Genomic DNA, 18,777 nt, shown 5'->3' with positions numbered 1-18,777 from the left:
CTTATTCTGGGTTGAGGTTTTCCCAGGGGAGAATCCTAGGACTAGAGATGGGGCAGTGGGTTTAGGTGGGAAGATATCAAGCAAAGTTAGGGTCATTGTTACTTCCAGCCCTGTGCTGGACACAGACTTGGCCAGGTGCTGTAAGGATCCAGGTGCAGCAGGCTGTAGGAACTACTGGAAGGGTGTGGAGGGCACCACCCAGCCTGTTGGAGGAGGATGGGAGTGAAACCAACAGATGTGCTCAAAGTTCTAATTTCAGTTCCCCAAAAGGTCTTCTCCTTGACCAAAGCAGTGTGACCGTTGCTATGACAGTTGCTATCTTGGTCCCTGGGACTCTCCCTCAAAAGGTGGCATTACTTTTTTAATCTTCTTAGGCCAGTCACCATGAAACTCGATACTAACCCACCTGGGGTGGGGATGGGCAGGGGGGCATGGCTGGGGCCTGAGCACTGTGATGGTCGAAGATGCTGGGGTACTAAGAAGGAAGGACCTTTGGTTAATGAGTTATTTTTCCAAACTAGACCAATACTCCCAGTTGTCTTAGGCTTGGCAGACTCTCCATTTTTACTGAGCGTCATGGATTTGTCTCCTGAAATGTCCATATTAGCTCATTGTTGCATCTGATAACAGATGGGAAGAACTCTGGACTAGAATCTCAGTCTGTCTCCAGGTGACCAGGCCATGCAATCCAACCTCTGCTCTTCAGTCTCCTGACCTGACTTCTGAGTTCTTTCCTCACTTAGAGACTCTTCGCCCTTGAGAATAGCAATTATGAAGGGACCACACTGTGTTTACAGGGCTTTTGATCAGGCTGCCTAAGTTTAAGTCCTGATTTTTGGTATTTACTGATTGTGTGACCTTGGACACAGTATTTACATTTAGTCTTAGTTTCCTTATAATGTAGACTAGCTGCGGGGTTGTTGGAGGATTCAGTGACATGAACTCTGTAAGTGTAGACACATTGTATGCATTGCTATTATTATAGAGTAAAAGCAAGATACAAGTTGGCATGTGTTGAGCCAAAAGGAGTATTCCAGAAGGTCTTCTCTTTGTAGTTACTGTTTCCCATTTTGACCATCCATATTTTATTATGGTGTTGTAGGTTGGAGGCTGTTCCTTAACTGTTCTTTTGAGCCCATGGGAAAAATAAAAGCTTGTATATTTTCTTGAGAAAGACTCACAGAGACCAAAGACCTTCATTCACCATCCAGTCCAATCTTTTTGTTAGTTTTAGAGTTGATTGAGGCCTATTACTGTGACAAATCAGTATTATTGAAAACCTAGACAGAACCCGCCATGTGTAAACTATGAAAAAGATGTGGTGGCTTGGGCGTGATAACCCTGGTTTAAGTTATGGTTCTACCTCTTATGAGCTCTGTAATTTTAAGCATGCTACATAATCTTTCTTAGGCTCTTTCCTTATCCATGAGGCAAGGTTAAAAAAATACCTCAGTGCGTGGGGTGAGAATCAAGGTCATCATACAGATGACAGTACCCTAGCAAATGGCAGTACCCTCCTCTCCTCTGCTTCCTCTGCTCCATTGCCCCTGTCCTCACCATCATCCCGTTTCTTCCTCTCTGCAGAGAATGTTGCTGGCTTCAGGGATACAGAAGATTCCAGAGTTAGGAGGTAGAACCTTCTCTTAAGAGACAAGTAACCACATAGTAGGGATAGTAAGAGCTATTCAAATCCTGAGAAGAGATTGGTAGGTAAATGGAAGGATAAAAAGGCTGAGAGGAGCTAAGGGGAGAGACAGGATGGGTCTGTGGGGGTCTTTCCCATGCCAACATGACTAAGAATTCGGGGAAGGAGTTGGCATGTGGAGCCTAGGGGAGAGGAAGTGGCAGATGGTAAGCAGACTCCCTTGTGAACTTAACTCTTCTCCATCTTCTCTTAGCTTCCTCTGCCCAGAGCCTTTACTTGTGTACTTCGGTCTACAAAGTCTTCCTGAATTGCTAAACCTCCACAATCTAAATTCTACACATTTATTGGAGAAGTCATGAACAATTCTCAGCATGATTGAGGACCTCTCTGGTTAGTGTGCATGGACACACCCTTCTCTTCTGTCCCTGGGTGAACCATCCCTGTTCCCAGCAAGGGGCAGCACCTCCGCCTGTGCTCCACCCACCCCGTCTCACCTACTCAAGGACATTGCTCCAGCATTTTTCTCTTATTTCTCTAGCAGCACGAGATTTTTCCTCTCTGCTCATTAGCATTCAAACAGGCTGTCATTTCTCTTCCCCTTCCAGACACGGAGATTTTTCCTCTCTGCTCATTAGCATTCAAACAGGCTGTCATTTCTCTTCCCCTTCCAGACACTGCCTTTTTCCAACTCTTTCCTCCAAAGAATTAGCCATGCACACTGTTTCCGATTTCTTCCCTCCCATTTTCCTTTGAACCCATTCTGATGTGACTTTTGCCTTTCCTGTTCTATAGATGTTGCTTTTATTGAGTTCGCTAACGATTCCCACGTCCCTAAATCCAAAGGTCCATTTTTGTTCCAGTTGACACAGTTGACTCCTCCTTGTAATGTTAACCTCTCTTGGATTCCAGGACAACACTTCTCTCCTGATTTTCCTCCTTCTCTGGCCAGTCCTTTTCAGTCTTCTTTCCTGGTTCTTCCTAATCTCACCAAGTTCTTTTTTTTGTTTTGTTTTGTTTTGTTTTTTTTTTTTGTTTTTCTTTTTTTTTTTTTACAGCTTTATAAACATATATTTTTATCCCCAGGGGTACAGGTCTGCGAATCGCCAGGTTTACACACTTCACAGCACTCACCATAGCACATACCCTCCCCAATATCCATAACCCCACCCCCCTCTCCCAACCTCCTCCCCCCATCAACCCTCAGTTTGTTTTGTGAGATTAAGAGTCACTTATGGTTTGTCTCCCTCCCAATCCCATCTTGTTTCATTTATTCTTCTCCAACCCCCTCAACCCCCCATGTTGCATCTCCACTTCCTCATATCAGGGAGATCATATGATAGTTGTCTTTCTCTGATTGACTTATTTCGCTAAGCATGATACCCTCTAGTTCCATCCACGTCGTCGCAAATGGCAAGATTTCATTTCTTTTGATGGCTGCATAGTATTCCATTGTGTATATATACCACCTCTTCTTTATCCATTCGTCTGTAGATGGACATCTAGGTTCTTTCCATAGTTTGGCTATTGTAGACATTGCTGCTATAAACATTCGGGTGCACGTGCCCCTTCGGATCACTACGTTTGTATCTTTAGGGTAAATACCCAGCAGTGCAATTGCTGGGTCATAGGGTAGTTCTATTTTCAACGTTTTGAGGAACCTCCATGCTGTTTTCCAGAGTGGTTGCACCAGCTTGCATTCCCACCAACAGTGTAGGAGGGTTCCCCTTTCTCCGCATCCTCGCCAGCATCTGTCATTTCCTGACTTGTTCATTTTAGCCATTCTGACTGGTGTGAGGTGATATCTCATGGTGGTTTTGATTTGTATTTCCCTGATGCCGAGTGATATGGAGCACTTTTTCATGTGTCTGTTGGCCATCTGGATGTCTTCTTTGCAGAAATGTCTGTTCATGTCCTCTGCCCATTTCTTGATTGGATTATTTGTTCTTTGGGTGTTGAGTTTGCTAAGTTCTTTATAGATTTTGGACACTAGCCCTTTATCTGATATGTCATTTGCAAATATCTTCTCCCATTCTGTCAGTTGTCTTTTGGTTTTGTTAACTGTTTCCTTTGCTGTGCAAAAGCTTTTGATCTTGATAAAATCCCAAAAGTTCATTTTTGCCCTTGCTTCCCTTGCCTTTGGTGATGTTCCTAGGAAGATGTTGCTGTGGCTGAGGTCGAAGAGGTTGCTGCCTGTGTTCTCCTCGAGGATTTTGACGGATTCCTTTCTCACATTGAGATCCTTCATCCATTTTGAGTCTATTTTCGTGTGTGGTGTAAGGAAATGATCCAATTTCATTTTTCTGCATGTGGCTGTCCAATTTTCCCAACACCATTTATTGAAGAGGCTGTCTTTGTTCCATTGGACATTCTTTCCTGCTTTGTCGAAGATGAGTTGACCATAGAGTTGAGGGTCTATTTCTGGGCTCTCTATTCTATTCCATTGATCTATGTGTCTGTTTTTGTGCCAGTACCATGCTGTCTTGATGATGACAGCTTTGTAATAGAGCTTGAAGTTCGGAATTGTGATGCCACTAACTTTGGCTTCTTTTTAAATATTCCTCTGGCTATTCAAGGTATTTTCTGGTTCCATATAAATTTTAGGATTATTTGTTCCATTTCTTTGAAAAAAATGGATGGTACTTTGATAGGAATTGCATTGAATGTGTAGATTGCTTTAGGTAGCATAGACATTTTCACAATATTTATTCTTCCAATCCAGGAGCATGGAACATTTTTCCATTTCTTTGTGTCTTCCTCAATTTCTTTCATGAGTACTTTATAGTTTTCTGAGTATAGATTCTTAGTCTCTTTGGTTAGGTTTATTCCTAGGTATCTGATAGTTTTGGGTGCAATTGTAAATGGGATGGACTCCTTAATTTCTCTTTCTTCTGTCTTGTTGTTGGTGTAGAGAAATGCAACTGATTTCTGTGCATTGATTTTATATCCTGACACTTTACTGAATTCCTGTACAAGTTCTAGCAGTTTTGGAGTGGAGTCTTTTGGGTTTTCCACATATAGTATCATATCATCTGCAAAGAGTGATAGTTTGACTTCTTCTTTGCTGATTTGGATGCCTTTAATTTCCTTTTGTTGTCTGATTGCTGAGGCTAGGACTTCTAGTACTATGTTGAATAGCAGTGGTGATAACGGACATCCCTGCCGTGTTCCTGACCTTAGCGGAAAAGCTTTCAGTTTTTCTCCATTGAGAATGATATTTGCGGTGGGTTTTTCATAGATGGCTTTGATAATATTGAGGTATGTGCCCTCTATCCCTACACTTTGAAGAGTTTTGATCAGGAAGGGATGCTGTACTTTGTCAAATGCTTTTCAGCATCTATGGAGAGTATCATATGGTTCTTGTTCTTTCTTTTATTAATGTGTTGTATCACATTGATTGATTTGCGGATGTTGAACCAACCTTGCAGCCCTGGAATAAATCCCACTTGGTCGTGGTGAATAATCCTTTTAATGTACTGTTGAATCCTATTGGCTAGTATTTTGGCGAGAATTTTTGCATCTGTGTTCATCAAGGATATTGGTCTGTAGTTCTCTTTTTTGTTGGGATCCTTGTCTGGTTTTGGGATCAAGGTGATGCTGGCCTCATAAAATGAGTTTGGAAGTTTTCCTTCTATTTCTATTTTTTGGAACAGTTTCAGGAGAATAGGAATTAGTTCTTCTTTAAATGTTTGGTAGAATTCCCCCGGGAAGCCGTCTGGCCCTGGGCTTTTGTTTGTTTGGAGATTTTTGATGACTGTTTCAATCTCCTTACTGGTTATGGGTCTGTTCAGGCTTTCCATTTCTTCCTGGTTCAGTTGTGGTAGTTTATATGTCTCTAGGAATGCATCCATTTCTTCCAGATTGTCAAATTTGTTGGCGTAGAGTTGCTCATCGTATGTTCTTATAATTGTCTGTATTTCTTTGGTGTTCGTTGTGATCTCTCCTCTTTCATTCATGATTTTATTTATTTGGGTCCTCTCTCTTTTCTTTTTGATAAGTCTGGCCAGGGGTTTATCAATCTTATTAATTCTTTCAAAGAACCAGCTCCTCGTTTCGTTGATTTGTTCTATTGTTTTTTTGGTTTCTATTTCATTGATTTCTGCTCTAATCTTTATGATTTCTCTTCTCCTGCTGGGTTTAGGGTTTCTTTCTTGTTCTTTCTCCAGCTCCTTTAGGTGTAGGGTTAGGTTGTGTACCTGAGACCTTTCTTGTTTCTTGAGAAAGGCTTGTACCGCTATATATTTTCCTCTCAAGACTGCCTTTGTTGTGTCCCACAGATTCTGAACCGTTGTGTTTTCATTATCATTTGTTTCCATAAAATTTTTCAATTCTTCTTTAATTTCCTGGTTGACCCATTCATTCTTTAGAAGGATGCGGTTTAGTCTCCATGTATTTGGGTTCTTTCCAAATTTCCTCTTGTGATTGAGTTCTAGCTTTAGAGCATTGTGGTCTGAAAATATGCAGGGAATGATCCCAATCTTTTGATACTGGTTGAGACTTGATTTAGGACCAAGAATGTGATCTATTCTGGAGAATGTTCCATGTGCACTAGAGAAGAATGTGTATTTCTTTGGGATGAAATGTTCTGAATATATCTGTGATGTCCATCTGGTCCAGTGTGTCATTTAAGGCCTTGATTTCCTTGTTGATCTTTTGCTTGGATGATCTGTTCATTTCAGTGAGGGGAGTGTTAAAATCCCCTACTATTATTGTATTCTTGTCGATGTGTTTCTTTGATTTTGTTATTAATTGGTTTATATAGTTGGCTGCTCCCACGTTAGGGGCATAGATATTTAAAATTGTTAGATCTTCTTGTTGGACAGTTCCTTTGAGTATGATATAGTGTCCTTCCTCATCTCTTATTATAGTCTTTGGCTTAAAATCTAATTGATCTGCTATAAGGATTGCCACTCCTGCTTTCTTCTGATGTCCATTAGCATGGTACATTCTTTTCCACCCCCTCACTTTAAACCTGGAGGTGTCTTCGGGTTTAAGATGAGTTTCTTGTAGGCAACATATAGATGTTTTTTTTTTTTTTTAAGATTTTATTTATTTATTTGACAGAGAGAAATCACAAGTAGGCAGAGAGGCAGGCAGAGAGAGAGAGGAGGAAGCAGGCTCCCTGCTGAGCAGAAAGCCCGATGTGGGGCTCGAACCCAGGACCTGGGATCATGACCTGAGCCGAAGGCAGCGGCTTAACCCACTGAGCCACCCAGGCGCCCCGGGTTTTGTTTTTTTATCCATTCTGATACCCTGTGTCTTTTGATTGGGGCATTTAGCCCATTCACATTCAAGCTAACTATTGAGAGATATGAATTTAGTGCCATTGTATTGCCTGTAAGGTGACTGTTATTGTATATTGTCTCTGTTTCTTTCTGATCTACTACTTTTAGGGTCTCTCTTTGCTTAGAGGACCCCTTTCAATATTTCCTGTAGAGCTGGTTTGGTATTTGCAAATTCTTTTTTTTTTTTTTTTAAGATTTTATTTATTTATTTGACAGAGAGAGATCACAAGCAGGCAGAGAGGCAGGTAGAGAGAGAGGAGGAAGCAGGCTGCCTGCTGAGCAGAGAGCCCGATGCGGGGCTCGATCCCAGGACCCCGAGATCATGACCTGAGCCGAAGGCAGTGGCTTAACCCACTGAGCCACCCAGGCGCCCCAAGTATTTGCAAATTCTTTCAGTTTTGGTTTGTCCTGGAAGCTTTTAATCTCTCCTTCTATTTTCAATGATAGCCTCGCTGGATATAGTATTCTTGGATGCATGTTTTTCTCATTTAGTACTCTGAATATATCATGCCAGCTCTTTCTGGCCTGCCAGGTCTCTGTGGATAAGTTTGCTGCCAATCTAATATTTTTACCATTGTACGTTACAGACTTCTTTTCCCGGGCTGCTTTCAGGATCTTTTCTTTGTCACTAAGACTTGTCAATTTTACTATTAGGTGATGGGGTGTGGACCTATTCTTATTGATTTTGAGGTGGGTTCTCTGAACCTCTTGAATTTTGATGCTTGTCCCCTTTGCCATATTGGGGAAATTCTCTCCAATAATTCTCTCCAATATACCTTCTGCTCCCCTCTCTGTTTCCTCTTCTTCTGGAATCCCAATTGTTCTAATGTTGTTTCGTCTTATGGTGTCACTTATTTCTCGAATTCTCCCCTCGTGGTACAGTAGCTGTTTGTCCCTCTTTTGCTCAGCTTCTTTATTCTCTGTCATTTGGTCTTCTATATCGCTAATTCTTTCTTCTGCCTCATTTATCCTAGCAGTGAGAGCCTCCATTTTTGATTGCACCTCATTAATAGCTTTTTTTATTTCAACTTGGTTAGATTTTAGTTCTTTTATTTCTCCAGAAAGGGCTTTTATATCTCCCGAGAGGGTTGCTTTAATATCTTCCATGCCTTTTTCAAGCCTGGCTAGAACCTTGAGAATCGTCATTCTGAACTCTAGATCTGACATATTACCAATGTCTGTATTGATTAGGTCCCTAGCCTTTGGTACTGCCTCTTGTTCTTTTTTTTGTTGTGAATTTTTCCGCCTTGTCATTTTGTCCAGATAAGAGTTTATGAAGGAGCAAGTAAAATAGTAAAAGGGTGGCAAGAACCCCAGGAAAATATGCTTTAGCCAAATCAGAAGAGATCCCAAATCGTTAGGGGGGAGAAAGGGGATAAAAAGGGGTTCAAAAGGAAAAAAAAAAAGAAACTATTTAAAAAAAGAAAGCCGATAAAGAAAAAATATAAAAAGAGGAAAAAATATATATATATTAGATAAACTATTTAAAAAACGTTAAAAAAGAAAACGGTAAAAGTTAAAAAAATTTAGCAGAAGAAGAGAAAAAGAAAAAAAAATTGAAAAAGAAAAAAAAATTAAATTAACTGCAAGGCTAAAATATCATGGGGAGAAAGCCATGAGTTCCGTGCTTTGCTTTCTTCTCCTCTGGAATTCTGCCGCTCTCCTTGGTATTGAAACAGCAGTCCTCGGTAGATGAACTTGGTCCTGGCTGGGTTTCCCGTTGATCTTCTGGGGAGGGGCCTGTTGTAGTGATTCTCAAGCGTCTTTGCCCCAGGCAGAGTTGCACCGCCCTTACCCGGGCCGCGCTGAGTAGCTGAGTAATCCGCTCGGGTTTGCTTTCGGGAGCTTTTGTTCCCTGAGCGCTTTCCGTAGAGTTCCGGAGGATGGGAATGAAGATGGCGGCCTCCCGGTCTCCGGCCCGGAGGAGCCGATAGCCCGGGGCCCCACTCCTCAGTGCCCCCTCAGAGAACAGTGCCCAATGACTCCCGTCACCCTGGCCTCCGGCCGCGCTCCGAGCTGACCGAGCCTGCGACCAGTTCAAGGCAACCCCGAGCTGAGAGTCACTCCTCAGCTCTGTCTCTGCAGCCGGCTTCCCCATTCTAATACCGGTAAGCTCTGCGACACTCAGACACCCCCGATCCTTCTGCAACCCTGCGGGACCTGAGGCCGCGCTGACCCCGCCTGGGCTTCCAGTTAAGCCTCTGGAGCGATGTCCCTCAGCGGAACAGACTTTTAAAAGTCCTGATTTTGCTCCGTTGCTCCGCCGCTCGCCGGGAGCCGGCCCTTCCCCCCGCGGTCTATCTTCCTGTCGCTTTGGATTCACTTCTCCGCCAGTCCTACCTTTCAGATAGTGGTTGATTTTCTGTTTCTAGAATTGCTGTTCTTCTTCTCTTCAATCTCCCGTTGGATTTGTAGGTGTTTGCAATCTTTAGATAAGCTATTTAGCTGATCTCCCGCTACCCGAAGTAGTCTCAGCCTGCTACTTCTCCGCCATCTTGACTCCAGCACTCTAATCTCACCAAGTTCTTAATGTTAGAGAGCCTCCCAGCTCAGTGCTTGGATTTCTCTAACCCCTTGCTTGCCAGGTATTCTTTCACAGTCTGATGGCCTTTAACACCATCTGTATGGTGATGATCCTACATTTATGCCTCAAGTACTGACTTCTCTCTCCCGCATTACAGGGTCTTTAAAAAAAATTAATTAATTAATTAATTTGACAGACAGAGATCACAAGTAGGCAGAGAGGCAGGCAGAGACAAAGGGGGAAGCAGGCTCCCTGCTGAGCAGAGAGCCCAACATGGGGCTCGATCCCAGGACCCTGAGATCATGACCTGAGCTGAAGGCAGTGGCTTAACCCACTGAGCTACCCAGGCACCCCTACATTACAGGGTCTTATACCCAGTTGTCCACCTGTCATCTCTGCTTGGTTGTCTGATATGCATCTCAGACTTAGCCCCTCCAAAATGGAGCTTCCAAAGCTTCTGTAGTCAAGCAGTGTCTACTGGTATAAGGATGGATGGACAGTAGGTCATGGAATGGAGTTGAAATCTTAGAAATAGACCCAACTTTGTGGTCAATTGATTTTCAACAAAGGTAGCAAAGCACTCCAACTAGGGGAAGGGAAGTCTTTGAGGTTAAAATAATTATGACTGGAGAATAAGTTGAAGGAGCCCCTTGAAAGAAATCAAATGGTAGCCAAATGGAGGTACTCTTATGATGGTGACTAATGCTTGCACCGCCCTTGGTATACACTAGCCTGGGTGTTTAGCACTTCATTTGAATTATTTCATTTAATTTTTATAAGTCTTACAACTAAGACCTTCAGATGAGAAAACTGAGGCACAAAAGTCAAGTAACTTTCTGTTATGACTTGTGAGCATGTTTTCCCAGGAGATTATAGATGAACGATGCTGTGGGAAAATAGCATAATAATTTGTCCATTGCATCTGGCCAGACTCGTGGTGATGGCTGACTTGGGCCCTAGTGCTAACTCACCTGTGCTCGCCCCGTGAGGAGAGAGTGTGGAGCCGCTGGCTTCTGTCCTTGAGATGGCCTCAGGTCCTCCAGTGGCCACTCTGACCACCCATTTAGTTCACTAAAACATTAGGTCCCACCTTGTTCACTTTTATAACAACCCTCTTCCTCCTCCCTATCCACCCCAGCAGAGTTTCCTAGGCTGAATAGCACCTTCTGGGAAGACAAAAAGAGAAGAGACCTCAGGAAGATGGCGTGTTTGAACCTTTTTTCTGGGCAGCGCCATGAAGACTGGAAGGCAGAATTGTATAGGTTTCCAGAGAGCAGAGTTGGGGAGGTGGGGATTTGTTCCCAGACTCACCACTGACCCACTGTGGGACTTGCCAGGAGCCTCTCTTCTCTGTAAATTGGGTATAATTTATTTCTTGATGTAAACTTATTTTGAAGTATAACATATAATATATAAAATATTCAGAATATATATGTACAGAACAGTGCACAGATTGTAATATAATTGTACAGCCTGACAGATTTCCACAAAGTGGCACACTTTGGCTCTTACTTAACCAAGCTCCAGCAGCCCCTTCTAGTCCAGTCTCCTGCTAGGCACTACCTCAACCCACACACAAACGTAATCCCCATCCCAATTTCTAATTGTATTTTTAAAGGTTTTTGAAATTTATATAAATGAAAATATATAGAATATATCTTCTGTGTTTGGTTTCTTTTGCTTATTTATTATTATTATTTTTTTTTTTTTTTTTTTTATTTTTTTTTTTTTAAAGATTTTATTTATTTATTTGACAGAGAGAAATCACAAGTAGGCAGAGAGGCAGGCAGAGAGAGAGGAGGAAGCAGGCTCCCTGCTGAGCAGAAAGCCCGATGCGGGGCTTGAACCCAGGACCTGGGATCATGACCTGAGCCAAAGGCAGCGGCTTAACCCACTGAGCCACCCAGGCGCCCCGATTATTATTATTTTTTATTATGTTCAGTTAGACATTATATAGTACATCATAAGGTTTTGATGTAGTGTTCAGTGATTCATTAGTTGCATGTAACACCCAGTGCTCATCCCAACACATGCCCTCCTTAATATCCATCACCTGGTTGCCCCATCCCCCCACCCCCTCCCTCTGTAACCCTCAGTTTGTTTCCTAGAGTCCAGAGTCTCCCATGGTTTGTCTTCCTCTCTGATTTCTTCCCATTCAGGTTTACCTCCCTTCCCCTGTAGTCCTCCGCTCTATTCTTTTGCTTATTGTCATGGTTTGTGGGACTCATCTATGCCAGTGGGTATAGTTATAATTTAAAAAATCTCCCTCTGTAATAGTATTTCAGTGTGTAAACACACTACAGCTTAGTGACCCATTCTATTATTGGTCAGCATGTGGATTATTTCTTTTATTAATGAGGCTGCTCTGGAAGTTTTTGCATGGGTTTTTTTGGTGGACAGAGACACAGTCACCTAGGAGTGGGATGGCTAGTTATACTGTATGGAACTCTCTCAGCCTTCTAGAACTTGCCCAACATTTTAATGAACATTTTTAACTTTGCAGTGTAGTGAGACTTAAATTAGGTTTGTATAAAGTGCTCAGTGTGGTCTTTAGCTGATAGAGACATATTCCATTAAGTTGAAGGGCCATAATGGAATTTAACATTTCCTTATTGCTTGTTCATTTAGACCATTTTCATGGTCTTGTGATTTTATGTAATCAGTGTATGACTTTATGTAAACAGTGAATGACTCTTGAGACATGTTTCTTTCTTTTGAAAAATTTGCTTTTGGTAAATTCTCCTGGTGAGTTCAGCTGGATCAAAAAATATGTTACTGTAAGGACTGTCACCCTTCGAAGGCCGCAGAGGGCCTCTGGAGAAGGGTAAAATGAGAAAGCAGGCCGTTTATACCATGGCCCAGGGGAGTGGGATGTGAAGACAGGTGGCTTATAGCTTTCACAGAGGAGTGTCTTGTCAAAGGCTGTAGGGTAGGGTAGAATGGGGGATGAGGACTTTTATAAATGACGCCGTATTTTATAGCAACTCAATATTTAGTTTCTTAGAAGATAAACTGGGTAATTGGGAAAAAAAAACACCAATGTATAACAACCATTAAATCAGGAAGAACAGGGAAATCACAGGTGCAAAGATTCACTTTATTTTTTCGTTCCCCCCAAATATTATTAGCATGATTAAAGCCAAAAGGGGAGGTAGTAAGGTGGGGAGAGGGGTCTGCAACAGGGGTGGGTCTCTGATGGAAAGGACCAGAGGCCTGACGGGGGAGGCACAGAGGCTGGGACTGAGGGATAGGTGGTGGGGACTGCTAGGCCACTCATTGGCACTCGCTCCTTTGGAAACTCTTGACAAGAGGGGAAGACAGGCTCTTGTGAGTGACCTCACAGGAGTACTTCTCATGACTTAGGTACTCCGTACTGGGCATCGTCAAGGTGCTGCTGAGGCTGTAGGTGCTGTCCTTGCTGTTCTGTTCTGTGACACTTTCCAGGATGCCTGTGTTTTTGGTAACATCATCAACCTTCCATTTGACACTGACTTCTCTGGGGTAGAAGCCATTCAGCAAGCACACGACAGAGGCACTGCCGGTATTTAACTGGTCCGGAGATGGTTGGAACAAAAAGACGGATGGCTGGGCATCATTCCCTAATGAAGGAAGCACAGAGAATGGTCTCTGAGTAACAGGGAAGTTATCCACTTGTGTCTGTTGTTAGTGGGCAGTCCCAGAGCCCGGAAGGGACAGACGGAGCAGCTTATCCTGGGTAGCCATGAGGGACACCAGGAAGCAGACATATCATCTCCACCATCTTCAGTTTTTCTCTAGCTGCTGCCTCTTAAGAAAGTTTTAAATTGTTTTGTTTGAATCTTTGCAGCCATTTTGAGGACTTTTTGCTTTTTTGACCTCACCTTTCTGACTTCACCTTATTGCCTCCTGCAGTAAACACGAATGGTTCAGGTAGAGACACAAAGGCCATTTCATCTGAGCCCCTCAGAGTTGAGAAGTGAGAACAGGTCTTGGACACCCCCTGACACAGATCATTTCCCCCACACCGCTCCCAGAAGTGTGCAGTGAGAGCAAGCTGCCACGTCCCTCCTTGGTTTTTCTCTGAGGGTGTTAGGGCCAGACCCACCCTGTAGAGTGGCTCCAAACCCTGAGTCTGTGACTGGGTCGGGGTGCAGCCCCGTCGCCCTCTGTGATGAGGCCGGCAACTCTCCTGCCTCTCACAGAGGCCTTGAAGGAAGGCAGAGCCCTGGGCTGAAGGCTGTCATCATGTGGGGAGATAACAGACTAGACCAGGGGGGTCAACGGTAACTTTGGCCACCTGCCTACAAGGAACCATCTAGCTTCAGTTCTGACCGTGAGCAGCTGCCAGATGGCCTCCTGGAAATCCCCACTGTGGGCGCTCAGGCCCTCTAGTTGGAGAGCAAGAGCTACAGTAACACATCCAAAAGCTTCGGTGGAAGAACTCTGCCGATAAGTGTGAGCAGCTTTGTGTAAAGTTAACCTTCATTAACCAAGCACTTCAACATAAGATTCTAAACTTTTTATATTTTGATTTTTTTTCTCTTTTAACCTTCATTACTGATTTTTTTTTTCAGAGAATTTTATAAAATAGCATTGGCAGCAAAATAATATGCATTCTAGAAAAAAAGGAGGGACATATTCTATGAAAATACTCCTATCTGGGTGAATCCTTGACACCTTGAAAATATCCATCCTGCATTTAAATATTAAACAATTAGTACAATTGGCATGGAAATTCTAATAAGACATTTTATTTGCTTTCCATGGAATTTAAAATTTGTAAAAGAGTTTTTAAAAAGGCTCTAAGACAGTTTTAAAACAGTTTCAAATACTTACATAGTTTAAATAGTTCTAAAGGAGTTTTCAGAGTTTTAAAACAGCCCTAAAATGTCCTATTTAATTGTAGCAGACCAAAAATAATCTTTCTTATGCATCACTTCTGAAATCAGCTGAAGTAAACAACAATTACTAAATTACTAAACAACAATAACTAAACTTTTTAGAAGATATGGGATTAAAATACCCAGATTAATTTTCTATCACAGAAGGAAGGTATTAGGAAATATGTTTATATTAAGTTTTTATTAGTGGCATTTGTGTATGATTAGATATTTTGTACAATGAAAATATAATCCTTCCCAAGTTATTACACTTTTGAAAATTAAAAACATGTCACAAATTTATCTTTTCTCTAATGGTGGTTTAATGTGAACTCAGTAAAAAGTTGATAGGTCAAATCCAGAGTGGCCAGATGGCCTTAAGTTAAATTTTTGCTGGTAGGGATTTTGCCCTGAAGGAGTTACATATATTTCTTTCTTTTAGATTGCACTTTTGTTATTTAAATACATTTGATGAGAGGAGATTGAAATGGTTACATGTCGTTGAAAAAAATAGTAGCTTTAAGTTTTTTACAAAAAATTTTTATTATGAAGGATATAGTAATGAATGTGAATTTTGGTTCTGAAATCTCTGATAAATCAGATTTCTCCCTATTTTTTCTACGTGAGTTCAGAGCCCACCACGTTTCTATTCTCTTCTGTTAGCGCCTTGACTTGTATCACTGTGTCGGGAAAGCCACCACAGTGGAGTGGAAGAGGCTGTGGCACTTAGCCTGTAGGCGCACTGCCACATGGGCTCTGTGGCCAGGTCACAAAAGTCATTCAGTCATGACAGAAGACCGCCACGATGCCTACAGACCACGCAAGCCATGCCGTGGCCTCTTTGGTGGTATTAAAAGATGGCCAGGTAGTAACGAGGGAAATAAAAGATAATAAAAAAATACTAAAAACTATTTAGTATTTTTCTACAAGTCCATGGGCATTTAAAACATGCAATTATTTTATTTTCCTTCATTTAAATGAATTTCTTAAAAACCGATTTTGGCAACCACCATCTTTTCACCATATATGATAAGAAATCATTTCAGTGTTAGTCTAAGGTAGAAATTGGATTTTTAAAAAGGCGGTATCTCTCAAGATATAGAATCTCTGTAGAATTTCTGAATATTGGCAGTTTATCACTCATTTTAGACTCTTAAGAGGACACTGCTGCTTAACAGTGTCCTCAAACTGTATGTATCTTCTACACAGCAAACAAGTGTACTTTTCTAACTTCTTACTGCCTTTCCACGCATTCTATTGATTTAATTGTTATCTTATAAAATAACTTATCAGAGGAGAGAAAATAGACTAAGAAATTGCTCTTCTGTATTACACATAACGAGCAAAAATCAACATAACATTTGGTAAAACTCAACAAAAATTTGTTTGCTTTTTCTCTTGGGTGCCAAAGATTCTTTTTCTTACTATGCTAATTTTTTCCCTTTTGAATCTTGCAATTTAGATTAAATTAATCTTTTTGTCTACAAATCCATTTCTGCAGCCGAGCTTAACTTTGGAAATTGATGATAAATTTGAAATGGTCTCGTGTACTCATCTACACAAAATTCAACCTTAAGCCTCTAAAAGTCAGTACTAGCATTTAGACCTAAATTTCAAAAAGCAATAGAGAAAAATTACTTACGTTTAATCTCCAGACGTGTCCCTGGGCCAAAGCTGTCCCACTGTATTCGTTTAATTACTTTCCCCTCAGCAAAAACCTCTATTTGCTTCTCATTAGGTTAATGGATAGAGCAAAAATCTGGCAATTTAGATGCCATGTCAACTAACTAGCTCCTCGCTCTTTGTTGAGACAAACTGATTTTCAGTACCTTACACATCTGATTTTTGGAAGAATCCCACTCTCTTCGGAATTGGCCTCAACTCACACCCCACACATGAAAACCCCCAGATTTCACAACTCAACAAGAAAAAGGACTAGAAAAGTGTACTTACGTTTGAGCTCCACCTTGGTCCCCTGGCCGAACGTGAGCCACAGTGAGGGCTCTGACGCTTACCCCTTATCAAAAACCTCCTTCTGACACCCATCATAGAAGAAAGGCCAATGCAGAAAAAAATCCAGCTCTTTCTCTCCCATTCTCCCCCGCAAAACCAATTTTCATCACAATCTCAACAGTTTGCTTGGCTGAAAAGTTGGCTATTTTCTTGTTTTCTGCTATTTTACTTTTGGGTCACCAGGAACAGCTCATTTTACCAAAATGTCACAAACTTGAACAAATGATGCAACAGGACAAAAATCTCACAAAGAATTGAGGAAAAATGTACTTACGTTTGATGTCTAGTCTGGTTCCTTGGCCGAAAGTGAACCACAGTGATTTCCCTTAACCTTCCTCTGTACAAAAACCCGCCATGAAAAGGTAGCAAGCCTCTCTCCCCCGTTACCTTATTTTGATTTGGAATTCTTAAAAATGAGTCCTCAACTAGCCTCCAGTGGAACAATTTTCCCTCCCCTGTACCTAATCTGGGAATGAAATTTGTTTTATCCCTGACTTGTAACTAACTAAAACACATGAAAAGGAAAAAAAAAAAAGGCAACAAACCAATTAGAAACAGTGAAGAACGGGTTGAAAAAAATACTTACGTTTTATCTCCAGCTTGGTCCCCTGGCTGAACGTGTACACACAGTAATTCCTCCTAACTTCCCTCCTATACAAAAACTGAGTTTCCTTTTCTGACGATCATGCAAGGCTCTCTTTAGAAGATGTAATTGTGCTTGCCAATAAATTTCTGAAACTATCACTTAGATGAGTTATTCTTACTCACTCACTGAATTTTGTTCTTCATAGAAAAACACGCAACCAATTTTCCAGTTTGTTTACAGATTTTATCTTTGCCCCAGAGGATGTCAGGGCCTGGTTTCAAAGAGTCAGCTTCTATAGATCCCTTCCCAGGCATGAGGACCGCAAGATACAGACAATTGAGGAAAGAAGGTTTGGATTTTACTCACGTTTGATTTCCACCTTGGTCCCTGCGCCGAACGTCCACCACAGTGATAGCTCCCCATGGTGTCACTGTACAAAAACCCTTCTCACTGAGGGGGAACCGAGCCCTCGGTCAGCTGCTGAAGCTTCACGCTTTTCCCAGCAGTTGTGGAAAGCCTAGGGCTTCCCTGACAGAGAGTGTTTCCTTAGGTGAGATCTAAAATCCTAGAAAAGGATATATTTACTTATGTCTGTGGCCTGATGGTCCCTTTCTTTAGCAATATACCAAAGCTGGACTGTTTCTTATCTATCTATTTATCTATCTATCTATCTATCTATCATCTATCGGAAAGTAGGCTGAATGGAAATTACAAAGAAAAAAGCGAGTTTTAAAAATTGAACTCTTTTCCACCTTCTCCTGGGGGTGAGGGAGCTGTTGCAGATGATAAACCTCATACAATGTAATTATGGGATTCTAATTTCTCTCAGTTAAGAATAATTAAAGAATGTTTTCCTATTTGAACCTCTCCTTTGCCATGATGTTGTTTCAAAAAAGGCAGACTAAATGTATATCAGATCAAGGCCCATGATTTAAAGGTATTTTGGTATTAAGCTATAGATGACCCATGAAACTAAAACAAAGATTAATAGAGATTTCATTTATTTTAGGGTAAGAGTACGAGCTGGGGGTGGGGAGAGAGGAGAAGGGCAGAGGTGCCGGGAGACGGAAGACTTCTTGCTGAGCTTGGTGTGTGGAGCCTGGTATGGGGCTTGATCCGGTGACCTCGAGACCCTGAGACCAAGCCCTGAGCTGAAATCAAGAGCCAGACACCCAACTGACTGAGCCACCCAGGTACCCCTAAAACAAAGATAAATAGAGTAGAAAGTGAACTTTACTTAGTTGGTCATCTGTTGTTCACCATGTTCAATGAGCTGAACCAAGTGCTTACTGTCTTTGGAGCTTCCAGGGAATCATGCAATGCCATGGTGTTTCCATAGTAACCCCATCAAGGACACTGAAGATCTCATTTTGTTTGAAGTGCAGCTCTACTTGTTGTAGTCTTGTTTCCCTCTTAACCTTTCATCCCCACCTCAGCATACATGTCTCTTACCATCTTCAATTCCTCACAGTTCTTCTGTGGCTTCCAGCACTTATAAAACTCTCTCTCTGCTTGGAAACACCTTTGCTCATCTGCATTAGCTTGTGAACAATGAATTCCTTCAAAACTCAACTCAAGAGACCTCCTCTTGGATTATCTTCTAGCAGAGCACAGAGGCAGAACTAGAAGACCTAATTGTACTTGTCTGCTCTCAGATTCTTTCTACCTTACTGGATTTGTAAATTGATGTTTCATTTTCTTGTATTAGGAAGACCCAGTCCGTATCTTTACTTGGCAAATGTTCAACAAACATCTGCAGAATGAAGGAGGAAAAAAACACCTAACAATGAATAGCTGAAAATCAATAATGGACCAGAGCTAATAAATTATAATAGATCAAGGACTAATACTGACCATTGCAACACTGA

General features: G+C 41.7%; 1 gene segment (V, D, J or C); it reads right to left on the bottom strand.

The window, feature by feature from the left end:
* Positions 1–12,527: 12,527 nt before the first annotated feature.
* LOC125109330 (immunoglobulin kappa variable 2D-29-like) overlaps positions 12,528–18,777 on the bottom strand; it is a 664,016-nt gene continuing 657,766 nt past the window's right edge. Inside the window, 2 exon segments of the V gene segment in view lie at positions 12,528–13,050; positions 17,276–17,311. Of these exon segments, the coding sequence occupies positions 12,725–13,050; positions 17,276–17,311 (362 nt within the window).

This window comes from Lutra lutra, chromosome 9 (genome assembly GCF_902655055.1).
Source record: "Lutra lutra chromosome 9, mLutLut1.2, whole genome shotgun sequence".
NCBI lineage: Eukaryota > Metazoa > Chordata > Mammalia > Carnivora > Mustelidae > Lutra > Lutra lutra.
This window is presented reverse-complemented; position numbering and strand designations above follow the sequence as displayed.